This window comes from Echeneis naucrates, chromosome 15 (genome assembly GCF_900963305.1).
Source record: "Echeneis naucrates chromosome 15, fEcheNa1.1, whole genome shotgun sequence".
NCBI classification, from domain to species: Eukaryota; Metazoa; Chordata; class Actinopteri; order Carangiformes; family Echeneidae; genus Echeneis; species Echeneis naucrates.
In genome coordinates, this window is record NC_042525.1 from 10,969,359 (window position 1) to 10,990,266 (window position 20,908).

Here is a 20,908-nt window from a genome sequence, read left to right on the forward strand (position 1 = left end):
GGTTTCTGCAGTTTATAACATTACAATGTACTCACTTCACTAATGCTTGTAACCTGATATAGACAAATACATCAGTGTTTACATTTTTACATAAAGAATGATTAAATGGGGACATATTGTAGCTGCAGGCCAGTGGCTACATTTCAGCTTTATGTAACACTGAAAAGATGCATATGAAGCTACTGGGAAAAGAATAACATTAAAGCTTAGCTGTGTTTGAGCCTCTGAGTATCTTAAGATAATAATGAACCCAGTTTTCTTATCTATCTTGGTATTCTCATCTTGACTTTCACGTATTGTTGGCAAATTTGGTGGGCCGCAGTATAAAAAGGCAAACAAGATTGCAAAGGGTGTACTACAGTACACAGTGTGTTTCAAAAAGTTGTAATGCGCTGCCTCGACTCATAGGTGTTTAAATAACACACTCTGAGTAGCAGTGACTTCATGTACTTTATTCTACCTCTGTCCACTGTTAACATTTCCAGTTATGTGTCTGGATGCTAAAAGCAGCTTTTTCCGATCATTGATGGAAAGGCTTTCTATAAACTGTATCACATGTCTGTTCTTGCTGTGTAACTGCCCCCCCCCCACACACAAATAGCTCTTCCTATGCTAATTTTGCTCACTGTAAAATAGAAGCCACATGGGAACATCACAGCAAAAATGAAGGCTGAAAGAGAGTGCCTCTTTCCATGCACACACTCGGTACAACTGGCTCTGCATCGTGCCACGCTCGGGGGACACGCTGCCAAATTTAACACAGTTCTCTAATGCAGGCTAAAATTAGCCTGATTGGACATTTGAGGAGGCCAGGGAGGGACAGGCCAAAGGATGAGTGACATGATGGCTGAGCTCTGTGGCTCTTAGCCCCTATCTGCTTTGGGTTTCCCCTAAGGGAAGTGGATGAGAGGAGGAGAAGGAGAGGATGTAAAGTAGGGCGGGGTGGATCCTTGAGAGAAAGGGCATACCTCACCAGCTCCTCTTTATCAAACAAAGACAGCACATCTCCGGCCAGCCACTGATAAACTGCTTGAACCTAATTACTTCCCCAGTCAAGAGTGTCCACAACCAAGTATGAGGATCTTATTATTAGCATCCTTATCATCTAGAAGGCTAAGTTAGCCGACTTTGGGACACAAGATAATTTCTATCCTTGCCATTATGGCTTCCTGCCGTTCACAGTTTCTGTTGTGGATAGTGGCACAGCAGTCAAAACAAACTGTGAGGAGTATAGTAACATTACAAGGAAGTTTCTATTGCTTGCTCAAAAAACATCATAGAAATGAAAAAAGACTAAGCAATGAAAGACAAAGACGTGAGCCAAATAAATATGTATGACCTCTTCCTGGGTTTGGTCTCCAAGGATTTTGGGGAAAGAAATTCACATATAAAATATCTGACATGTATATCACACAGCTTGAAATTATCCCTGGGCTTGTATACACAGAACACAAGGACTGTGTTCACAACAAACTCGGCAGGGATGTGGCTCCAACAGTCCTGTCCAACCTGTTCACACTTTCAAAATAATGATTCTCAAATAGGGATTCAGTGCCCTTGGGGGGGTTGTGAACTCAACTAATTTGAGAAAGAGGGAGGGGGGGAAAAAAAAAGGAAATGATAATTTAACTAAAAAAATATATCCACATGTGGAGTCACGCATTGTCAACACCACAGGTTGTAACTCGTGTGCACACAGAAGCTGAAACAGCTTAACATTTAGACGATCCAGTATTGTTGAAAAAGTGACTCCAATTTGTGTTAATGCAAACTTAATGAAGCCTGAAACTGTAACCTTGATAATTCAATTAGATGAAAAAAAGTATTGCAATTGCTTTTACTTTAATATAACTTTGAATCAAATTATATCCTCTCTGTTGAGTGATCAGACTGTGTTGTTTGGAACCGTTGATTTGACAGCAAATAATCGTCCTGTCTTTTTGTAGCTGCTTGTGGAGGGAAATCTTCCAAACCTTACTCAATTAAATGCCACTCACAAAGGCAGGTGCAGCTTTTGTCTTTTGTCCTTGGAAAATAATGTATAATGCCACTTGAACATTTTCTTTGTGTTTGAACATTTGATGACACTCCAATGGCTTTAAAAACGCATGCACTGACAATAGAGGTAATTATATTTTCCTTTTTAAATGGTAAACTTCACCACCTTGAGTCTTTTGAATGGCAAGGCAAAGCCTGATTTACTTTTTGCAGGCACGTAAACAATACAGACGTGATTAACTGCACGGCTGAAACTCTCCTAGAAAAATGAAGTGGTCTTTGAACAGCTCCAAGAGCTCAATCTCAAGAGAAAAGTTCCATTTAAATAGCGGAACAAATACCAGACTGACACTGTTCATAAGGGTCATTGACTGACCTCTTGGCTTTGCTTTGGCTTTTTGGTATTGCAGCTGTGAAAAAAATAAATAAATGAATAAAAAAAAACCCATCAGACATTACTTGCTCAACTGTTGCTGAAAGGAATTTCTTGGTTTTTGTTGAGATAAGAACACACCCATGCCAAAATATACACCTGCACATTGTAATTACTGCTGTACTTTCACCTTTCCAGGGAAGTTGCAGTGTTGCGAAACCCTTCATGCAGTCTGAACCGGTTTGGTTCTCGAAAGTAAACATAATATCAGCAGTGGAACATGTCAAGGAGACAACCGAAAAGGTGGTATCCTGATTCACTGTGCGCTTATGATGCAATGACAGCTATTTTATTAGAATTAAAAATCCTTTAATTGAAATCCACTGGTGAAAGAAATGCTGCGACAGTATTCCAGAGTGTTTCATCAAAATAATTTCATGCTGCTAAGAATTTTTAATGCATTGTATGCCCCCCTTTTTTTTTTTATTTTAGTCCTGTACAACTCTCTCTCTCTCAGCCAATAACATGGTACCAAAAAAGGAAGCTTCAGTTTATTATTTGGCCCGGCGGAGCAGGATTAGGAGGCTTTTGGGGGCTTCATTGGGGCTATAACCTCTATACAAGGTCAGCTCCACCAAGTGCGTGTATGTGTGTGTTTGGGGGTTTGGCCTAACTATGCACGCCTCGGGGCCCTCGCCTGGGTCCCTCTAGAATGAGTGAGTGAAGTCATTTGTCAGGAGAAAGTAGGTTCGGGGGAGGCTATAGTTTATCCCAAAAAGGAAAGGGATGAGACTTTGCTTATCAAAGACAGGGGAAAAAAATGCCAGAATAGGCTCCAGGGGAAAATCTGCAATGATGAGCTTTTAAGGAGTGGTATTACAGTGAAGATAATGGCAGAAACACGGTATAAGAGTATGACGCAGCAAGAGAAAGGGTTGCTATGTTATCGATACAGTAAAGAAGCTGAAGAATTTGAGCATCTGACATGCCATGTGCAACAGGAGCCACATATGTGGAGTATTTGTAAGATCAGGTTGAGTCTCTGGATTAATACAAGATGTTTCTAAAGTTTTTGGATCATGATCCTTGTAAGAAAAAGGCACATATTGAGGTGACAGATGCCAGCAGTGAAAATGATGCCCAGCACCTCGGAAAGGGCAGCGATTCCGAGGCCATTTCTGCACTGCTTCGGATCTTGATTTCACTTCAGTGTCTCTTAATACCACAAACTGTCACACAGCCTTGGTTTGAAGCCAGCACCAGCTTTAGACAAACCCAGAGGCAGTTGTACAAACCTGCCTCGAAGGAATTACATTTATATGCAATTCATTTGAAACTGTGCTTTGAAAGAAAGAAAATTGCAACCAAATTGTGTCTTCTATTAAATTTGTGAGAGGAATTAACTTTTGCAAGTTGCAAATATGCTGAAAATGAAACTATCAATGTCAACACATTTTTTTTTTCACTAAAATCAAGTCTTGCAGTACCAAATCTATTGTTGATGACTGCATCATTAAGTGTTTTTTTTTTTTTTGTTTGTTTTTTTAGGGTATTTTAAGTATTCTTGATTAAGCTCGTAGAAAAATTGCGATCTGATTTAATACAGAAAAGTTCACTGTGACTTCACACTGTTTTTTGAATTTAACCAAAACCACCATATTTCCCTGACCTTAAGCAACGTGCTTTTGTAGCCCAAACCTCTGATGCGTCAATCGGGGTCTTTGTATGCCCGCGACCCATCCCAGCCACCTCCTGGTGACTCTACTGTCGTTAATAAAAGTATCACTTCACATATTTCAAAACAGAAATTGTTGACTCTGAACTTTATCCCTGCAGTGACCCTGTGGTGAACCAATGTGTTGGTGGGACGTCGAGGACACGGTTCAATAGTTCAAAGGACTTTTTACTTTACTGTATGTGCTGGCTTTTCCAGTTGGACATTTAAATAAAGATAAATACATAAATAAACAATACACACAATTAGTGCATGTAAAACTAGTAAGTTTAATTTAAGTCTTTCCACCCTTTTCCCATGGTACCCCTCACACACCCACAGACACACAAAAACAGTGTGTAGTCGTGCTTCTTGTCAAGTTTTAGACATGAGTTTTTACCAGTTCCGCCTGGTCAGTGGGTCAAAAAATTGATAACAGGTGTATGTATCAGACCTTTTGTTTGTTTTCTTCTTTATTCTATGACTATTCATCTCATGACCCCTCAGATTTATCTTGTGACCTTGTGACACCTCTGTATGGTGCCCAACCTGGAATACACTATGTAACTTTTAACAACAGTGAAACACTACTTAGACATGAATGCATCAGTACCAAGTAACTAATAATGTCATGTATAATTATTATCAGCCATTTAACGGACATTTTACAGTTAAAGAAGTACTTTGCTCTGGATACTTGAAGCCTTTTTTTTTTTTGGGTAATACTGATCTCCAACACATTTAATCAATTATGGATTCATCTCATTGTTTTGGTAAAAGCAATACGAAGAGGACCTCTGTCTGTGAAACTGCAGAGACGTGAACACAGACACACAGAGAACACACATACAATACCCACAGTACACAGTCACATCTTCACTGGGACTAGACTGTGCTCATCTGAAAGTGATTAGCCTCTCTAAAGGCTTCCCCCTGTACAGCCCAGCTCACAAGATCCAGACCTGACAGTCCCCATTACAATTTCTATTTTGATTTCTCCACAAATCGGTTTAATTCCATCTGGGCAGATTAAATCCCAGCTGAGGCATAATAGTCTGTCCAACGGCATTTATTTTGGTCCAACAAATCAAACAAATTCCAAGCAGTGAGATCACTTGAAACAGAGCTCTCATAAATACATAGACCCTAATCCCAATGTGTACATGCTGGCAGATGTTAGGTCAAAGGACAGTCCTCCAACATTTTAGTTTATACCAGGCCTCTCATTTCATTGTAACCAACTGTCTGACAGAATGACTTAGCTTCAGTTATAATAAGGGTCCAGAGGAGAAATAAAAAGGAAACTCAAGATACTTATCCAGATTTGTGCATGACATATCAACCGCATCTAACATCTGCAATTGGGATGAGGATCCTGATTGGACTTTCTAGTTTAAACACTAAAACAAAAATAACCAAGCAAGCTAAGGTATACATAAAGCCAGTGGAGTCATTTTTTTCATGTGAGCAATAGATCCAATGGCTGTGTTAAATATCGAAGTTTTGAGTAGATGCAAAGCCATGAAGAATTATCTATCTGCAGCTGCTCTACAATTCCACAGTGCCTTACAGCAACATTTACCTCGCTGTTTTGATTCATTCTTACCAAGCATTGTTTTTTGAGCACAGCAGGTAGATGTTTTCAGACAGCTACCCTTTGTATTCTACCTGCTCAGCACGAAACCGTAACTACCATCTTATGAAGACAGAGCTTTTGGCAGCAAAACAACCAGATGTATCCCTCAGGAGTTGTTTGGGGGGAGGGGGGGGGGACTGAGTCAGAAAGTGATTTAATACTGGACTTGCACTAATCGCATGGACAGAAATATGAGTCCAAATTAATTTCTCCATAACTGCTGTGCAAATGCGCATATTAATTTTTCACACTATCAATTTAAACAGTGAAACTATGTCAGATGTTATTTAACATGGCTTGTTCCCGCTGCCCCAAAGTGGCCAAAAAAAACTCTTATTTTTTTTTAAAGTCACAGTGACAAAGTGAATAGTTGTTTAATCTTCTCTAATGTATGTTTAAAGACATAAAATATAAATTGAGTTTATATTAAACAAACAGAGGCAAAAGATGGATTCGGAGAGTATTGAAAAAGTATTTCAACATAAATAAACAAAGCAACTCAGAGTTACAGGGTTTGATGTCACTCCAAGAAATTCCAAACCATAAATGAATTGGTGGGGGTTAAGTGGTCATAATTTTGTGTAATACACACAGTCACGGTTCAATATGCGTCCTAAAGTCAGTGAATCCAGCTTGTTGGTCTTTTAAGCCCCACATGCAAAACAAAATGTCATGGTAGAGACATACAATACTCGTGACAGTGTATATATATATATATTTTTTTTTTTTTTTTTTTTTTTTTGGTGAAACTCTGCATTTATTCCTGCTGTCATTTCTTGGTGTTTTGTTGACTCACATCAGACTCAGAGGCACCGTTACTACATTTGCCTTCATCTAACTTAACCTTTCTCATCCCGATTACAGCCCGAGCGTTGCAGATATAGATAGCTTATCATCTTAATAAATGTGAAGCTCTAGCTCCTTTAATTTTCTTCTTCATCTATTCCGCTGTCAATGGAGACACACTATATCCAGGAGATTTAGCATCACCATGGGAACATTTGCCTCCAATGTGTCGATAGTCAGAATATTAAAATATGTGTTAATGTTGTTCTGTATGATTGTAAGTCTTCTACACAGAGATAGGTTTTAACACCTCAAGGGCATTGACAGATCAGATACTCTATGCTGGGATGAGAACAGTAGCCTTTACACTGGAATTGAGGTAATCTAGGTTAAATCTGCATCTCAGTTTTACTCTATCATCTAATCCAAAGATTGATGTACTGTTCAGTCCTAAGCATCTGTAGTAATAGAAAATAAATCCAGATGTGCAGCTTCAGACATGCCACAAGGTGAATCTACTATCAGATATTCATATTTTAAACACCACATTTAATAAGATGAAAAACAAAATAGTCTTCTGCTGTTTCATAGAGCACTGTAGAAAATTTGTTTCCACGAATTCCAACCTTTGCATGGTGCAGTTCCTAATCTGGTTATTTTTCTAAATGATAGTGATTGTACTCCTCAAACAAAAAAGGTGTGAGATTAAAGCTGTGACTCGTTAAAGCTTGAGCAGGGAACACGGTGCTGGAATGACTCATGAGCATGAGGGAAAGAGGGACAATGGACAAAGCTACCCCAGCCTTGGGCAGCAATCATCTCTCACTGTTTGATTTTTACCCAAAAAAGGTATCATAATGGGCCTAACTGGTTCTTTTGACCTGCAGGCTTGCAGGCTTCAGTGATTTCCAAAAGAGGAGAACTTGGGACATGGTCCATCGTCTTGCGAAAACCTTAATGTGACTGTAATCATGTTTAAATGTCCAGTACTTTGACCAAAGTACCACTTTTACCTATGATTTATTTGTGTGATCAAAAAGCAGGGTGGGAATGTTGAAGGAAAAAGAACAAAATGTGTGGGGGAGGCCATAATGTGATTCATGATTTTTCGTCTAATTGTGCCAAAAGAATCTAGCTCAAGGAAATTACCAAATGTTTATAATACAGAGACGCTCAGCATCTCTCTTTCCCTTTTCCTAACTGTATGCTGTTTGCCTTTGGCTGGAAACTGACTTTTGACAGATGACTTTGTATATTGTTATTAACATGCTGAATTTCCAGTTTATTGTTTTTGGAAGATTTGCTGTAAGCAGTAGACCAGAAATTCGCATAATAGTACAACATCCATTTGCAATACTTTGGGGTAATCGTATGCTTCAGGACTATCGTGGGTCTTCATCAATCAATAATAACAACAGAGTTTGGTCTTCTACCTCATGTAGCCCTGAGGAAACAGGTAAGGGCACCCATAAACATAAAAATGTGGTGTATAGCCGAAATGAAAGTTTTAATTGTGTTAATGGTTAGCAGTGTGCATAATGTCCTTCACTGTGTAGGACTGAGCCATTTTTACCTTGCATTGTTACTGTGCTGACATTACACTGTATATCTGGGCATTTGTGTCAGCCTGCACCTTACTGCCCTCTCTATATTTAAAACAATTTCATCCACAAATCAAAAGCCTGTAAAAGTCTGCATAATCTATGTTGACAAGTGAAACAATAAGTGAGATCTGTAGTAGTGAGCGTTAGGTGCACGCAGACAAAAATAGACACAAAGAGAGGAAAAGCACTGCAGAGCTTCAGACAAGCCCAGCGTGTTTGGATATATTTGACTTTCACCGCTTTGTACTGCACAATCATGAACAGTTACAGTTTAGCATTGAGGAACGCAAACGTATGAGAGTATAATGCCGTCAGAGAACGAAACATCTAAAACAAGATGATGAGTCTTCAGTCATGCTGGATGACGCTACACGATAGGAAAGCAATGTTAAAAGCTAAATGCTAATGACAATTAACAATAATAGTGGTAATAAAACAATAGCAATGGGTAATCGAGACATAAGTAAATAGTTAAATATAGAAAAGAGCGAATAAATGTAACATTTCATAAACTAGACAGTTATTTGATGAATTGATTAAATTATATAGATTAACCAATTATAGAGAAATAATTATTAGTTGCAGCCATGATGCAGATGTTTGGCAGGTTACCATGTTACTGCAGTGTTAGTGTGCCAGGATATAGGGGGGACATGTTTAGGCCTTTCATGGAAACAGCCAGAGAGATATTTCACATAACCACGATGATGCTATGTAAAGAGTCATAAGCTGAAATCCATTAATGTCTTTTAAAAAATTTGTGGTGACTGTGGTATTTACAGACATTGAGATATTTCACAGGAAAATGACTCTGACTTGGCATCGTTGCCAGATGAACTGTAGAAAGCATACAATCACTCCTGAGACTTTTCTTTAAAACACAAAACTATCTGCCTGATGATGGTACTGCAAAAATTCTGGCATCATTTTTCAGGCCATGAATATCTGTACAAAGTTCCCCAGATGTCCATCCCACATTGTGGAAGTATACCATCAGGAGTGACAAATAAAATCTACATCTATGGAAACTGTTTTGAAAACATTTGTGTGCTCCGGCTTCAAAACTGTCCCTTCTGTCCCCAGAGGAGGAAATGTTAGTGATGTTTCACAGGATGATGGTGCACATGAAAAGCACAGAGAAGGTTTAACCAACATTGATGCCCTACAGGCCTAATGCATCGCAGTGCTCTGTGCAGACATGATTGATGTCAACGCCCTCCTCTGAATCACTTGAGAGCTGCACAGCCTCTTGACAGCCTGGCAGCCATTTTGAATTCTTCTCTAATGACTAAAGAGACAGGTTGCAGATGATGTTAGCTGATGCCGGTCTCATGGATCACTGCCATTCTGTCAGTGATTAAGTGACTCATCTACCTCTAGTAAACAAACCCCCAGTAGAGCATCTTGCATCCATCAGAAGATGCCTTTGATTTGCTCCGCTTATCTAACTTGGAATGAATCCATCATACCTGTGCAAAACAGTGGATGGTGTGTGGTCTCTTGGGATTTGTCCCATAAACAAACACATTCTGACTGCAGCCATACATGTTTAAAGGGGGCAGCATTATTTCTACTGACTGTAGAGTTGTATGCCATTCCCATATGTGTTTCACTTCTGGGAAATATGGTACAAATGGAAACACGTGCAAGTTATTTGTGACCTGATTTCTGGAATTTCAGAATACGAGTTAATACATCTGTAAAAGTTTTTTAAAATATAGCTTTTTGTAAAAAGTGTTTTTGTGTCATAAAATTGTTTATGACCAGGTTTCTGATAATACCTCTCAGAGAAATATAAGTAAGCACTTAAATGGATACATATGTGAAAATAAAAGCAACAAATTCAATCTTTGAAAACAGTAATGCTGCTTGAGATACATTATACACTTGAGGAAACCTTTTGTCAGTGCCTCTAAAGGCAAATGTGTCTCAGCTGCAGACGCTCAACAGCACAGGCTGTTCTGTACAAAACCCAAGCAAGGAACTCGGTTTTTATTGATAGCTGGATGAGTAGGACAAGTGTGATGATGTAACAGATCTTTCTTAAATTGCACAGGCAGCATTGTTGGTCCGGACAACCCCTGAGGCTCAGTTTGATTTCAGCAGATTAATTTAGCTTCCTCTCTTACGCAACACCATCTCAGCTTTCAAGCAGTCTCACTGATCTCAGCCTCACCTTTGACTTCTTGCATGGGTGGCTAGCTCCTGAACTGCACTCCCTTGATAATAGCTTAGAGAGAAAACAACCGTGCTTTTGAAATGATTCTTAAACATCAGAATAAGACTTGATAGCAGAAAAATGGTTTGGCAGTAGGATGCGTTGAGAGACACTGCAAGTGAAACAATAGCAGCTTTGATGAACTCAAACGGACAAAAAGGAATCCTGTGGTGCATGTGTATGATGTGAACTAACCACAGGATTTAAAAAAAAAAAAACAAACAAACAAAAAAAAAAAAACGTTAGACTGCAGCAATGCCAAAATGCACCACTTTCATACAAAAAAAAACTTCAAAAATGAGCTTCTTTAGAAAAAATGGCTTAGACAATAGTGCAGGATAACCACCACTTCAGAATGAATTTAAGAATGCCTTTTATAGAAACGCTCACTTGAGAAAGGATCACAGAACCCATTAGATCAAGAAAAACAAAGATAAAAGATTTTGTCAGAATAGCGATGATGCATTCTGGATGTAACACTGTCATCAGTAGATGTTTATACTCAGGTGGCGTTTCACATAAACACTGTGACAGTTACACTGATGCCTGCTGACATGTTAGCGGGGACACTTTTATAATTTATCAATGAAATATTGAAGACGAGGAAGCCATTCAAAGAAACGATGTGATGAGATGCATTTATGCTCCCTACTTGGCTCCCTGAGAGCGTGAAGGCTGGTTGGGCTGAGCTGTCGGCTGGGAAATGAGGTCGCACAACACAAGAATGGTTCATCTTCTAAATGAAATGGTTATAATATTCTGGGGAAGCAGAAATATGCTGCCATTACTTAAATATATATATACGTAGATATATATAGATATAAAACAACAAACCGCAAAGGTCATGATATGCTTTAATGCAGCAGGCTGGAGCACCGCTCAATATCCTGATGACACAGTGGCTGTCCTCAAATTTTTTTCCTGACTTTCAAAGGGGGAACTCTGGCTATTTTGCACATTCAATATCAGAAGCAACTCCGGGGTAAACATATCTGAATCCCACCCAAAGTGTTGGCATTTGCGCTGCATGATGGGTAATGCAGACGCCATGTTTCGAGAAGAAGAATCTGTCGTCCATGACAAGTCTGACAGCGATAACACGATCTTTTAAAGCTGCTTCCAGAGCCATAGGAGGTACTGTACAACTGTTTTACAGACTGAATTTTACTACTAGTGGCAAGTAATCTGATCTTCTGTGTGTGTGTGTAGCGTCCCTTTTACAACCATAAAGCCTAACAAAGCAAAACACATTATCTCACTGACTGGGCAATTCATATAACTTGTACCAACGGGTTTATCTAACTCATTTTCTCTTGTATTTTCATTGTCCTGCAATTTTATCATAAAAGCAAAATCAAGGTCACCTAACCGAGCCATTCCCTACACTCCACAGAGCTTATTCACAGCTCCACGCTCCATTTGTCTTGTGTGGGGGGGAAAAGAAAACAACTACAATAGATCTGTAATTCCCACCTGGGCAGATTGTGTGATAACAAGCCCACAACAGGTGAAATTTGGCTCAATTTGTCAGCTGGTGTAGCGTTAATTTCGGACCATTGTGTAAGCATCATTAACACTCAAAATGCACCCTTCTGTTAAAGGAAAATGTGCACATGTGCCAGTTCGCAACACCAGACTTTGATGTGTCCACCCATATTTCAGAGACTAAGTGTCTGCTGAACTCCAGCCAACTCCTGAGACAATGCAGGGCCTGCTAGCTATACCATGCTCTGAAGTAGTGCCGCTCTCAGACTATAGAGGAAAGCTGACATCCAAGCAATCCTTCAGCTGACTGACGACCGAGGCTTTTTGGTTTAGTCAATGTGGGGATAAAGTTGATCAATGTGGGAAAAACAGGGGAGAAACTGTGGAATTTAGAGCTGCTGGCCTCATTCACACAGGCGTACGGTGCAACTTTGAACTATGGGATACCGTATTTCAATGTTAATACAAAAATATAACAATGTACAGGCTACTGTACATGTTTTTCTGAACATAACTCTTATTGAAATATATTAATCTGTTTTACAGCTGACGGAAGGGTGACCACATGTCTAGGTCAGACTTGGATCCAAAGTGAGACATTCCATTGGTTTGATTGCCTTTTGGGGGGGGGGGGGGGGGGAAATACACCACACATGTAACCTCACATCACCCCTCTTTCTGATTGTCTTCTTGGGATGGCCAACACACTCCTCTTGTTCTCCGACAAGAGCTGTGTGCTGGTCAGCACCGCGGTGCCAGTGAACTCGAGATAGTCGCACTCTGGCGCTGGATACCAGCAGCCCATCATGAGATAGCACGCCTCTCGTTGTCAAACACACCGCAAGAAATGAGGTTAAATGGCACTATCTAAGCATCATGGCATCCTCTTCTATTTGAATTAACTGTGCTGACAGCCTCTACTCTACTCAGAGAGGGGCGGCACGCTTCTTGAAATGGTTATAAATAAGTTTTGAGGCCTCGTCAAGGATTCCAATTTATCATTCTTGCAGTTTTGAATTGTTTTCAAAAATTGGAGGCAGCTGTTTTCATGGCATGTGTTCCATAAATATATCTCCAATCTGCAATTCAGTTCCTCAGATTATTGAGTGTGGTGAAAATCTGCTGTTAATGATTGGGGAGGATCTGTTTGTTCCTAATTTCTTTGATGTAATGACCCTTTAAACAGCACAGAGAACTTGTTAAAAGGATTTCAGACATTCTGAAAGTGCCCCCTAAGGCAAATTTCTTTGATACTAATGACCGTGGTAGCTGTACAATCTTTCTAATCTCCCACTATCTTTTTCCATTGAGCTATTTAGTGGATGTGGGAAAAGTAGGGTCACTGTATGTAACATCACCTCTACAACTGAAAATAGTTTGCATCTGATATTTATTTATTTATTTATTTATTTATTTATTTTTACTGAGTGGTTAAAGCATGACAGTACAAGAGTTAAAAAAAAAAAAAAGAGAAGAAGAAAGAAACAAGAAAAAAATGAACTACAAATAGTGCTAAGTTTGTAGTTCAGAAAAAGCCACCATGTTTCAGAGAGTACTTGATTCTTACCTAGCAGCTGAACTCCCCGCGTGAGGCCGTACACATCTATGAGAGCCCACAGAGGTTCAGAGATTTGGACGCCGCTGAAAAACAGCATGGAGCTCGAGTCGTTTATTCTGTAAAACACCCGGCCCTTCTTGTCCACCCAGAAGGAGATGACATTCCCCTCACTGGATAGCTCTTCTGGCAGGGCTTTTGCCCAGAAACCGTTCTGGGAGACCAGATCAGGGCAGGCGTATTTGGGCAAGGTGTCAGGGTTGATCCTCGATGGGTCTTTACACGTGAAACCAAGACGCAGGGCACCACTCCAGCAGCACTGCTTTTTAGTAATCTGGAGAGAAGATATTTTGAATCAGTGAAGAATCCATAAATTTTGTTTCATCTTAACTGGAATAGCCAACAAAAAGTTTGGACACATTTAATAAGTATAAAAAAGCTTGTGCTAGCAGTTCTGCAAGGTTGTCCACAGAATTGCTGAGGCTCTTTTAGTCTTATTAAGTTAGCATAATAACATTTGCTAAGTAGCTCCTCAGATTGAATAGCTGAGACTACAACATGTCATAATCTTTCCAGGTATTTGGTCATAAAGCAGTGTATTTCTTCTTCTCTGACCCAATTATAGCACTAAATGAAACTGTTAGGGTTTCCTAAACTTATTACAGTTCACCATGAGGAGTTTCCGCCAAATACCGAACCAGTCCAACAACTGTGGAGACGCCCAACATTCACCGTTCACAAAGCCAAGCAGCTATTGTGGCTATAAAACAACATACAGTATGTGGTGTTAAGAAAACCAGCTGCCCTGGTATGTTTATCACCTGCAAACGCTTTTAGCCTTATTTCGAACCTCGGTCTACTTTGCATTCACTATGCAAGATAACAGTATTCCTCACATGGCAATGCTTGCCCTGTTCTCTCACTTTTGAGACATAGATGGACTGATAGGTGAAATGGAAACTTGTTCTAAGCTGCTGCTGTTTTGGCCCACACAGGAGCAGACAGAGAAAAGAGAGAATGAAAATGGGGCAATGAAGGATGAGGGAGAAGAAAAACAAAAACACGCAACGCGAGAATGCAAGAGGGCAAGACAGAACCTGAGTCTTTAATGACTGTATAAAATGAGTGACTTCTTTTCTCATTAACCAGCTGTAAATGGTGTGTACCAATGTGGATTGTGAAATATTTTTGCCGTTTGTATCCAAGAAATTGGTGCGCCGCGTTGTTTTGGTAATGATACAGGAAATGATGTGAACCGTAAAGATGACTGATGTTTGTCATGGCGCATCCCTGGTGGCAGCATAATGCATTACAAAACTAAATGCCACTTTTTTTTTTTTAATTGTCTGAGGTCCATTGTGGTTCCTAATATTATATGAGTGCTGTATTGGAAGAGTAATACATTTGTTCACACCAAAGGTGATCTTGTTAGGTCGAACCGGGTGAAAAGATCCACACGGTCGTTTAGTCAACTACAGCAAAAACTCCTTCACCTTCAGTCGAACTTGTTCGTACACAGCAATAGGCCTGTTGCTGAAGGTGATGGCGTTGCAGAAGCTGGCCTGTCTCTTGACATTCCTCTGGGACACGTCCATGATGATTTGTGAGCCCTTGGTGCTGGGGTGGAAGAGCAGAGGGACTGAGGACAAGCTTCCACATGGCTGTGTGGGCAGGCAACGCTTGGGCTTGTGGTGGCACTGATGGGATGTTCCAGGAAACGGTCCATTAAGAGAATCTGCATAGAGAAAATGAAAGGGTGGTTTACTTTGGTCTACAGGTGGGGAACTGAGAAATGGGAAATGGATGAGACATTCTGTGCCACCACAGGCTGCTTTAACATAACACGCTGACACCATATCACATGCCATTTCAACTTCCATGTCTTCATGCAACATCCAACTTGTTGAAAGCCCATCAAAATAATCTTATCCACACAATCTTATTTTGGAGACTTTCAGGGTAGAACCACATTCATATGGTGCAGACACATGCGATGTGCAGGGTAAATTACATGTAAACGTCCTTGGATGGGGGTGGGCGACAGAATTCTTCCCTTAGCTATGCAAATACAATACACCTATGAGAGGTTCATGCAAAATATTTCACTGAATGGTCATTTCCAGTAACACCCATCGCTTCTTGGTTTTTGTTTTTGTTTTGTTTTTTTTTCTCCCCCTTTTACATCTTGCCAAATTTTAAACAGTTTAAACTGGTGTATGTTTCATTTGTGGTTTGTTTCATTCTGTGCTACAAGGAACAATAGTGAGCAGGAAACAGGAGGACAGTAAAGAAAACAAAATAATCAGCTAACATGGAAGGTGCAAAGAAAGCAGCCCTTATAGTGAGGCAATGCTGTCATGTGTTATGTCCGGTTGTTGCTCATCTGCAATGTTTATGGCTTGGAGCACAAAACCCACTATCTGTCTTAAATAAATGGATAAGTGTAGCCATTTATACAAGATCACTGCCACTTAATGAGATTTTGTGCTGTTTATTTTTGCTTTGCTGGGAAGAGAAAGTGCCAAAATAAAAACAGACCCACAGGAGAAGATGTGATTCGACCTGTAGCTAAGTTTTTAACATTTTCCCATGAAAGTCTGTGAATCATAACTGCTCCCACTTACCACAGCAAGGAATAGAGCCAACATCTTTTATTTATTTTTTTATTTTTTTGTCACATCACATCTGTCGCTTTGGGTTTTTGATAAAGACTCTGCTTAAAGTCATCATGAGCCTGAATTCACACTCACTACACCCTTCATTGAGACCAACTTTCCACATTTTTGTTTCTACATTTCTCTTTGTAGCAAGACGCCAAGGTCACTGTGGTTTTGTGGAGGAGGCATTTTCTCACAGACATTGTGTTCTCATTAAATGTAAGGCAGGGCTGTTTTTGAATTGAACAAATATAATCTCATCAAGTGATATTTAGAGTTTCCTGTTTTCTGTTACTTATGTTCTCTCTACAGTGACTTTTCAGTACCATAAGATCTCACCAGTCTGCCAAGCCCGGAAGATAAATAAATAATTTAGGGCCTAATTAACACTTATTCGTCAATGAGAACTGCATGTCTTTTTGCAACTAAATTTGGAAGAGTTTGTGGAAACTGTTTGTGTTTCCCTTTGAGAGAAGTACACTGCGTGAGCTATCACTGAAAGACTATTATTATTCTTGCTGTCCACTAAGTGACCTTGGTAGGTCAGGGGGTTTATGAGGTGCCCTGGAGACAGATTAATTAAGCCTTCTCAGGATTGGCAATGACTAATCACATGACTTCTGACACCAGGTTGGTCGTAAAGTCACCATCCAGGACAGAGAGTGCAGGAGGAACTGAGGATGAGGACTTGGACATTATAACATGGCATCAAACTATAAAAGAAAAGTCTCCATTGGCCAGCTTTGTCACGTATTACTGCAGCCTCCTTCCTTTTAAATCACAACTGAATAGCTTCTGCCAAGTGTTTTGGGCTCAGTCCAGTGTATTTGTTAAAATCTTCACATGCTCTTGTCGCCGTAAAACAATGCTGAATTGTGCTCTGTGCACAACAGTGGTCTTAAATGAAGTCATAACAAATCCTTCAGCCACATTGCATCCATGATGTCATGTCAGACGCGATGTCTTCAGGAAAAGAAAACAGGGCTGCATTGTGCTGCATCAATAACTAGGCCTGAATGAATGAATGAATAGCATATTTTTTGAGTCTGAAAACAGGAGTAACATCTAACAGGCTCTGCAGGGAATGCAGCTTTACCGTCTAACCAAAGAAACCAATATCTGCCTTCATTCGCGAAACATTTATACTATTTCTGCTGCTGTATAATTGAACTATCCAGTTCCTTTTTTATGTACAGCTTTATTTTAACTTCCAGGCAAGTTGGAATGAGTTTCGCGCCCTGAGAGCACACAGAGGACTGTAAAATCCACAAATTAAGCCAAATAAGTAAATAGATGCATAAATAAAAATATCACATTTGATTTACTGTGAATGAGAGTTTGGTTGGAGCTAAAAGCGCTGGTGATTCAGTGGCTGTTGAAGCGTGTTTAAAAAGTCATGTAATTCGATGGAGATGTCAGAGTGAACAGTGAGCAGAGCCCTGCCATGATAAAAGAGAGGTGCCATGATAAACGTCAGATGAGTAACTTAAGGAAGGATAATGTTTCTTAATGCACCACCGCACACAATGTGACAGCCTCAGCTGTCATTAATTGGAAAGGACAAACAGTGCAGAGACAAAGCGTGGGCCTGGCCAGTGTCACCTGGCCTCCTATGCTCCTCTGTGTTGTGTCCTCTGAACAGAGGCCCTGATGTGGTGTGACGTTAGTATGAAAGAGATGAGGGTTCTCAGGCAGCAGCCCCGGGAGCAAGAGGCCATGTGTTTGTTGAGTTTTTGCAAAGATGCCATGCTTTGTGTGGTTTCCACATGATGTAAACAAGGATTCTCAAACACTCATGAAGTTTTATAAGTCATCACGTACTAATCCTGCTACACTTTATAGCCAATTTTTTGACCTGCAGCTGATTATGAGAATCCCCCAGATTAGAGTTTGGTAGTCTCCCAAGGGTGCACCTTCCTCTGCAGTCGGTGCTGAGCAATAATTTGTAAATAATATGTGACAACAAGATTAATTCTGTGGACAATGATTGGGGTTTGCAAAAGTCACAGCCTTTGGAAATTGTTAAAAAAAATGTGTAGGTAACAGTATTGATTTAAAAAAAAAAAAAAAAAGAGTTTCACTAATTTGATTTACAACCGAGACATTAAATCCCTCAAGCTCTGAGCAAAAGAGTCTAGTATGCATTTACAGTGCCGTTGCACATGTGTGTATATATATATATTGCAGTGTAATGTCATTTTAAATTCAGGGCTGTAACAAACAATTTTAATTAATCTGGGATTATTTTTTCAGTGGGTTGAAAAAGTGGGTCTAGAAAATTGTAACATATTCCCTTCATTTCCCGAAGCTCAGAGTTTCGTCAGACAAACAGACCACCGACCAGAGGAAATCAGTTTCCTGACAGAGATGACAAAAAGGAAACCGAAAAAACTTTTACATCTGAGGAGACGGAATGGAATGGATTTTTCTTTTTTAATAGCTTATTCATTCTCTGATCGTTGTTTTTTATTTGACTAGTAAAAAGCTACTGTATCATTGGAGCTGAGGGTGTTCTAGGTGAGGAGAAAAAGCCAAAACTGAACACAATTCAGTTTGAAACGCAACACATAAAGAAAACAACACTATTTAAAAAAGGGGTTTCAACCATGTGAAGGCCCCACTGTGATGCCTAAACATCAGCTTACATGCTCATTAGTTTTGCCAGATGTGGAGAGCTGAGAGCTGAATGATCCATGAGCCCTTGAGTTGGACAGGAGCTCTTACACACAGGGATTATAGATATTTACATTTTTGGGCCCCTGACTGAGCTCCTGTCAGAGGGCCAGGAATTTCTAGCAACGCTCCTGCTGTACATCTGTATTGTTATTTAACACAAGTGGCCCCACACAATGAAACTGAAATAAGCCTATGTGGTTTGGCTCCTGTCCATCTGTCATATGAGAAATATTTATAGTTTTCTGATCAGGTTAGCAATTAGCACCCAAAGAACATCTCCAAACCACATTTCACCATCTAATATTTCAATATTTTCTTATCAGTAGGGCTGAAAGTTGATGATTAATTGCCTTGAGAGTAATTGTGATTAACGATTTAACTGCCTTTTCCGGATAATTTCATGCCACTATTATAGTATAAGTCTAAACATGCTAATGGCAATAGATGCTAATTGAAATGCAGTGGTTGAAATATTAGAAATTACGTTCCTCAAGATAAACAGTTGGCTGCACAAATTCTCCACTGGTGTCATTAAACATGAAAACATAGCAGAAGAAGAGAGCACCATCCGATGATGTCATCAAGTGAGCACCATTTGAACCTGAAACGGTGGAACACGATGTGGAAATATGACCTTTCTGTTAGTTTCATCCAGCTGTTTTTATACAGCTAAATGAAAACAATTTTAACGATTATGTAAAATGGTTGTGGTTAGGTGTTAATGTAATAGTTGTGACAGGCCTACTAATCAGTGAATATCTTTGCCAATGGCAAACTAATCAACTAAATATTCAGTGTACAAGACGTGAGGAGATGGTGCAAGCTGTTTTTCCTAAAGCCAAAAGTAGCATCTAATATTGTTGCTTTTTGTTCACCCCAGACAGGAAAGTCACTTTACAGTAATGTACGCCACTACGAAACTTCTCTTCAAACAGCAAAACCTTAATTTTCCGGCCATCATCTAAGTGATTTATCAACCTATTATTGCAGCTTCTCTATCAACAGAGTAACATTCAGTACAGATAGTTTACTGTCTGACAGCAAATTAGAATGAGTTCATTTCACGACAGTTGTGTCACACTACACTTTGTTACACTCAGTTGGCTGGAAAGTTGCATGAAACAGTAATATGAAATGAGACATGAGCACGGACATATAAAAATCCTCCGGTGCACCTGTTGGCCACCTTCATTTCAGACGTGTGATATGACAACTCCATATGTCACATGAGGAGAAACATTATAAAGTAATCTAAGGACATGAAACTCTGACACGGTCTGCCAACAGTGTGATCACATTCAGCTGCTGGCTAAACAGACAGGTCAGGTCGGAAAAGTTATGTGCGGGCTTGGGAGCCGGCGTGATTTGGTTTGACCCGTTTGGCCGCCTTTGTACGGTGTAAACAAGCGTCTGGGGAAAGTGGAGCAAGACTGATGAGCTGAGAAACCTCATCTGTGGAAGGCTGCTGTTGTTTGCTGCCTAGGGCAGCTGTGTGTGTGAAGGGGGGGGTCATCAAATTTAACAAAACTATTTAGGTCTTGAATTCAGAGGCAGTCGTGACTTACAGAAGGTGGTAAAACTTGGCTTTTAGCAGCCACTTTCACTTCTGGTTTATTTTAAGGCAGCCAGGACGCCTACAGCTCCCCAATGCACTCAGACTAGATGGAGGCTCATCTCCATTATATCGGCTTGTGTTATATTATCCATTAATACTGAACACCCTGAATGATGTGTGTGTGTGTGTGGGGGGGGGGGGGGGGTGTCTGTGATGCCTGTCCTTACCGTAGATGCTGTTCCTGGTGATCTGACCTCCCATGGCTGGATGCAAGGTGCGCTCACCTTCCTCTCCGATCACGCTGCTAAGATCACATTCAGCTGCGCCCACTCAGCGGACACATCGTGCGCGACGCGGACGAGTCGCGGTTCACTTTATTTATTAAAAAAAAAAAAAAAAGAAAGAAAAGGAAAGAAAAGAAAAAAGTCCCCGACGGCAGATCCGGGATCGAACCTCAGCGAGCCGCCAGCAAACAGGACACGCCGCGGTTCCCTCCACTCCGCAAATTAACATGAAAGGTGGTTGTGGAGGTGGAGCCTCCCTGAGATATTAACGCTGTGTCTTCCAGAGTGTGCTCAGACAAGGCAGACATTATATTCCCATGGACATAAGGGGACACTTTGATTTTCTGGAGTGGTAAACATTTTATCC

General features: G+C 40.2%; 1 protein-coding gene across 2 annotated transcripts in view; it reads right to left on the minus strand.

Annotated features, from left to right (window-relative positions):
- Positions 1–20,629, minus strand: part of LOC115055254 (E3 ubiquitin-protein ligase NEURL1-like) — a 28,589-nt gene extending 7,960 nt beyond the window's left edge. For both annotated transcript variants that reach the window (XM_029520924.1, XM_029520923.1), the window contains exons 1-3: positions 20,485–20,629; positions 14,863–15,104; positions 13,382–13,703 (exon numbers count right to left, since the gene is read on the minus strand). In XM_029520924.1, coding sequence (XP_029376784.1) covers positions 13,382–13,703; positions 14,863–15,104; positions 20,485–20,518 — 598 coding nt within the window. In that variant the 5' untranslated portion in view covers positions 20,519–20,629. The remainder of the gene's footprint in view (positions 1–13,381; positions 13,704–14,862; positions 15,105–20,484) is intronic.
- Between the last annotated feature and the right edge of the window lie 279 nt (positions 20,630–20,908).